General features: G+C 40.5%; 1 protein-coding gene across 4 annotated transcripts in view; it reads right to left on the bottom strand.

Moving 5' to 3' along the window:
• Positions 1-1,222: 1,222 nt before the first annotated feature.
• Positions 1,223-6,205, bottom strand: part of yrk (Yes-related kinase) — a 28,056-nt gene continuing 23,073 nt past the window's right edge. For all 4 annotated transcript variants that reach the window (XM_037535527.1, XM_017696031.1, XM_017696014.1 and 1 more), the window contains 4 exons: positions 6,085-6,161; positions 5,466-5,619; positions 5,133-5,264; positions 1,223-2,335 (listed from right to left, as the gene is read on the bottom strand). In XM_037535527.1, the coding sequence (XP_037391424.1) occupies positions 2,127-2,335; positions 5,133-5,264; positions 5,466-5,619; positions 6,085-6,161 (572 nt within the window). In that variant the 3' untranslated portion in view covers positions 1,223-2,126. The remainder of the gene's footprint in view (positions 2,336-5,132; positions 5,265-5,465; positions 5,620-6,084; positions 6,162-6,205) is intronic.

Here is a 6,205-nt window from a genome sequence, read left to right as displayed (position 1 = left end):
GGCGAAATGAGAAATACCGTGGAAAATACGAGTGATATATAATACAAGAAATAGAGTAACAGTGCTGAACTAGAAGAATGACCGATGCTGTGTGGAGGTTTGGCTACATGAAAAAGCAGGAACTGTAGATGGATGGAAAATGGCCGTGTAAGCGGCTCAGATCACTGTGGTCAGCTTGATACAGGAATCTGAAACATACCCAGACACACATGGGACGCCTGGTTCTCACATCTGAAATGACCATACCTTTACACAAAAACAGATGATTGAACGCCAGACACAGAACCACAGACACGCAGCACTTCAGCTCTGACTCTACTGCCATCTCGTGGATTGTTGTAGTTGAACACGCGAAAATCTAAAATGAGCGAATTGCGCATAATCATGCTTGGTGCCTGAACTGTTCACGACTTCTTGGCAACTTACATTAAATGTACACCACTGTGCAAAATCAAAGACCACCATTTGTTTAATTTTCTGTCAAAACAGCATTTAAGTACTATTTTTATTCATTTTTAGCATCGGGATTTTTTTCGGATCTGGAGCAAGAGTAGAGCTTGATTATCACTCGAAGATAAAACAGTGACAGTTGTTAGGAGTCCCATCTTCTCATAATTGTTTTATTTTTTTAGAAGCTCCTGTTTTCTCACACATTTTTCTTTGACTTTCCTATCCTTATACAAGTGATTTATATTAAACATCCTATCTCCTAAAAAGTCTCTGGTTTTTGCACAGTACAATATAAATACCTGTTGTGCATGAAAGACATTCTTCTTCTAATGCCACTAAGTAAAAAGGAAGCAATGTTTTTGTCAGCTGACCGCATAACCCAAAACAGAAACAAAGAATTAGTGCTGTTTTGTGGACACCAAACTTTCAGACTAGTTTGTTGGCTGAGAAACAGCAATTCAGCAAAGTTCTGGAGTGGCATGGCCAGCATCTGTAGTTTTTGTTTTTCTGTATTTTTTGTCAGTGTGCATAAGGGAGGAAATGTACGTTTCATTTTCTTTCATGATTTTTAAATTATTGGCCATTTTAATGTGTTGTCTTATTTAATTTTGATTTTGCACTATACTTGACCATAAAAATTCATTTTTTAGTTTTTTTTTTTTTTTACAACTTTACATTAATTGCCAGTGTCTTGTTCCAGAGGGCACTGAAATAAAACATGGCTAGTTTCCTAGTGTTTATGTGTGTGTGTAAGAGTAATGGAGACTTTGGAGACATGAGACTCATAGTCATGTTGAGTAGGTTGCTGTAATGAAAAAAGCATACAAAATACACAACTTACTTGAATAATTATCTGAGATTTAGGGACTGCAGCCCCAAACATAAATCATTAACACTAAATGAAGGCAGTAGTTTGGAAGGCACTCATTAAATTATGAAAAAAGTCACAAATATAGTGATGAGTTGAAAAATACAGTGTAAAAAGGTAGATGCAATCCCATCTCAGGCAGATGTTAGGTCACCCGTCTCTGACAAATCTCTAAACTTTAACATGTCAATTTGGGCTCAACAGGCTTTCAAGGCACAAAGTTCCATCATTGTATAGCAGTGCTGGTTCAGGATCATCCTTACTTTTAAAGCTTTTAAAGCCAGACAGATAAAAAGATACAGATAAAGCAATGCCTGGCAATACAATGCCTGGCAAAAGTGACAGTATACAGAAACTGAATACAGAAGACAGTGTGCTCACAGTGGATTGACTATTTGGACTGACCCGACAGAAGCTTTGTGGACACAGAGTATACCTAAGAGTGGACATAGTCCTATACAAAGTCCTGTATGAAATATTTTGGTAATATCATGGCTTCCCCATATTACTAGAACACTGCATTGTCAGGTACACAGCATTCGTAAGCATTACAGTGTGCCACTTTCAATGTGAGAAAAGCCACAATGTTAATAAAAAAATAATGTAATATTTAAGGGGAGGCTGCTCCTACTGCCCTAGTAAGTGACTTTCAAATGAGGCACTTCTTTGAAGGTGATGACTATAGGTTTCACATCATCTCATACATTCATTAGGGGACTTAATTTGAGGGCCTCACATTGAAATCACTCTTAAAACCCGTTTAACCCACTGGAGGAGCAATCGTATAATTTTAAATGCGTCTTTTCATTCACAGGTCCTCCCCTGGCTGGTACTGTGGTTCAGTGGCAGTGAAGTAATCCTCCAGGAAGCCCTGCAGGTACTCAAAGGTGTGCCTCTCATCTGGATCCTTCCTCCAGCACTGCAGCATCAGCTCATGCAGAGAGGCTGGACAGCCCTGTGGACATGGCATACGATAGCCACGCTCCACTTGCTCCAAAACCTCCCTGTTATTCATTCCTACAAAGCACACACACACAAACTCTGTCATGATACCAATATTTAAAACTGTCATTTTATTAAGATTATAGCCTCAAGGTTTTGGGCTATATCAGGGGTCGGCAACATGCAGCTCCAGAGATGGATATAATGTAGCCTATAACTGCTAATTCACCAACCTTTAACTTCAAGGTTGGCGTGAATATTGCTGCATTACAGAAAACAATCTCACCTAGATAATAGCTAACAAAAAGGGAAAAAAAAGGTTTCCGATAAATGTCGATAATTTAGAGACGATTTGGCTTATTTGCATTTATAAGCACTCCAGCTGGTTTCCTGATACATTTAATCTTCAATGAGAAACGCTGAGTCAGTTTCTCATTCACTAGCTTCTTGTTCCCGTTCCACCATAAAAGAGACATTTTAAAAGCAACTATTCCACTTTTGGGGGAAAAGTTTCCTGCCGGAGATGTGAGAAAAGCAGCTGTATCTGAGGTAAAGCTCAGAGCAGAGCAAAGTAAGCCTGCACTTTCATTTTTTAGCCTATACTAGTACATTAACACATACTGAGACATATTTACAGTCAAGGTGCTAAAATGCACATAAAATGTTGTGGATCCCAAGGTGGTCAGATTTTTGTTTAAGGGACAAAATGGCTTTTCTTAACATTTGGGTTGCCGAACTCTGAACTATATCTCCTATGCTTTATGCATTTTTTCTGGGTTATCAGTCATTTTTAGGGATGCACCAATATGGGAATTCTGGGCCACAGTCCATGTACATATCTGATGATTTAGAAATGTTAATTAAACTACATATACCTAGATTATAATTTAAGAGAAATATAAACAATGGTCTAATGCAGTGCTTTTTGTAAAGTACTTTGTAAAACTTTGCTTGAAAAAGTGCTATACAAATAAAGATTATTATTATTATTATTATTATTATTATTATTATTATTAGCAGTTACATTCTCTGGATCAGGACCTAAACCTATGGTGTCAGTTCCAGTGTGGGTAAGTTACTGTACAACCGACAGAACAATAACATGTGAAAAATTTGTTTTTTTTTTCAGCCTGTAAGGCTTTGTGTTTTGTGGGCACTTTCAATTGGGTCGCAAAGATTATTATTTTGGTGAATAGGCATATATACACTGCTCAAAAAAATAAAGGGAACACTTAAACAACACAATATAACTCCAAGTAAATCAAACTTCTGTAAAATCAAACTGTCCACTTAGGAAGCAACACTGATTGACAATCAATTTCACAGCTGTTGTGCAAATGGAATAGACAACATGTGGAAATTATTGGCGATTAGCAAGACACACTCAATAAAGGAGTGGTTCTGCAGGTGGGGACCACAGACCACTTCTCAGTACCTTTCTGCTTTCTGGCTGATGTTTTGGTCACTTTTGAATGTTGGTGGTGCTTTCACACTTGTGGTAGCATGAGATGAACTCTATAACCCACACAAGTGGCTCAGGTAGTGCAGCTCGTCCAGGATGGCACATCAATGCGAGCTGTGGCAAGAAGGTTTGATGTGTCTCTCAGCGTAGTGTCGAGAGGCCGGAGGCGCTACCAGGAGACAGGCCAGTACACCAGGAGACGTGGAGGAGGCCGTAGGAGGGCAACAACCCAGCAGCAGGACCGCTACCTCCACCTTTGTGCAAGGAGGAACAGGAGGAGCACTGCCAGAGCCCTGAAAATGACCTCCAGCAGGCCACAAATGTGCATGTGTCTGCACAAACGGTTAGAAACAGACTCCATGAGGATGGTATGAGGGCCCGACGTCCACAGCTGGGGGTTGTGCTCACAGCCCAACACCGTGCAGGACGCTTGGCATTTGCCAGAGAACACCAGGATTGGCAAATTCACCACTGGCGCCATGTGCTCTTCACAGATGAAAGCAGGTTCACACTGAGCACATGTGAGGAGACGCCGTGGAGAGCGATCTGCTGCCTGCAACATCCTTCAGCATGACCGGTTTGGCAGTGGGTCAGTAATGGTGTCGGGTGGCATTTCTTTAGATGGTCGCACAGCCCTCCATGTGCTCACCAGTGGTAGCCTGACTGCCATTAGGTACCAAGATGAGATCCTTAGACCCCTTGTGAGACCATATGCTGGTGCGGTTGGCCCTGGGTTCCTCCTAATGCAGGACAAAGCTAGACCTCATGCTGGAGTGTGTCAGCAGTTCCTGCAAGATGAAGGCATTGAAGCTATGGACTGGCCTGCTCGTTCCCCAGACCTGAATCCGATTGAACACATCTGGGACATCATGTCTCGCTCCATCCACCAACGTCACATTGCACCACAGACTGTCCAGGAGTTGGCGGATGCTTTAGTCCAGGTCTGGGAGGAGATCCCTCAGGAGACCATCCGCCACCTCATCAGGAGCATGCCCAGGCGTTGTAGGGAGGTCATACAGGCACGTGGAGGCCACACACAATACTGAGCCTCATTTTGACTTGTTTTAAGGACATTACATCAAATATAATGGATAAGCCTGTAGTGTGTTTTTCCACTTTAATTTTGTGTGTGACTCCAAATCCAGGCCTCCATTGGTTAATAAATTTGATTTCCATAGATGATTTTGTTGTCAGCACATTCAATTTTGTACAGAACAAAGTATTCAATGAGAATATTTCATTCATTCAGATCTAGGATGTGTTATTTGAGTGTTCCCTTTATTTTTTTGAGTAGTGTATTTTAAACCACAGTTGTAGATGTCAGTGCAAAAAATATGTAAAATTTATTGTTAATGACACCTGAAAATACAGGACCATACATCAACACAAAAAATAACAAGGTGAATGTACCTGGGTAGGGCACTCTGCCTTTTGTGATGAGTTCAGTCAAGAGGATACCGAATGACCACACATCTGATTTGATGGTAAATTTGCCATAGAGAGCTGCCTCGGGAGCAGTCCACTTTATAGGAAACTTTGCGCCTGTAATGCAGCATTTAGTATTAGTCTCTACTGAAAAAAGATCAGCAATAAATAAATACAGGCAGCATTAAAGGATGTAAATCTCATCTGAATTAGAAAACGAGGAGAGTGGAATTTGAGTGAAACAGAAAAGAGGAAAAAACAAGAGAAAGAAAACAATGCATTGAAACCAGTAGCGTGTTGGGCGGAGTCGGTAATGACCTTGTCTGGCAGTGTATTCATTGTCTTCAATGAGTCTGGCCAGTCCAAAGTCAGCAATCTTACAGACCAAGTTATCTCCCACCAGGATGTTGGCTGCTCTCAGATCTCTGTGGATGTAGTTCATCCGCTCGATGTACGCCATGCCACCTGCAATCTGTTGGAAAGGCAACCATCATATGTCCTCATTATGAAATATCTTAAAATAAATCTAACCTAATAATGTAAGATACTTAGTGAATTTACTAATATTTCAATGACAGAATTTAAAATTGTATATCCTTTATGTTGGGCAGTCCTTTCAATCAACATTTTTTTATTCAACTGAAAGGTTTATTAAGAAACCAAAAATCATCTTCTATGCAATCCCTCCAGAGAACTCTTTTTATCACATTGATTTCTGAAACTGTAGTTTAATGCGTGCTAAACCAAACTGCTGGAGAACATTTGTTGCTCAGTGTGCCAAGCAGCACACGTGGAAGTCTAAGTCTAAATCTAATACACCATATACAACATAAAACAACCACAATTCTTTGCACGTCCTGCATTATGAGTCTGATACAATGAGTCATCATTACAGGCTTTGTGAACAATCTCTAGTGAATGACAGTATCAGTTTAACCTGTGCAGCCATGTCCACTAGTTGAGGCAGTTTCAGACTTCTGCCTTCTCCATCTTTGAGGAAGTCCAACAAGCTTCCTGAAAAACAAACAGTAAATATGAATATGATCAGCCACGTTTTC

This window comes from Pygocentrus nattereri, chromosome 27, assembly GCF_015220715.1.
Source record: "Pygocentrus nattereri isolate fPygNat1 chromosome 27, fPygNat1.pri, whole genome shotgun sequence".
Classification (NCBI taxonomy): domain Eukaryota; kingdom Metazoa; phylum Chordata; class Actinopteri; order Characiformes; family Serrasalmidae; genus Pygocentrus; species Pygocentrus nattereri.
Note: the sequence above shows the minus strand (reverse complement) of the source record. Positions and strands in the feature narration are given on the sequence as shown.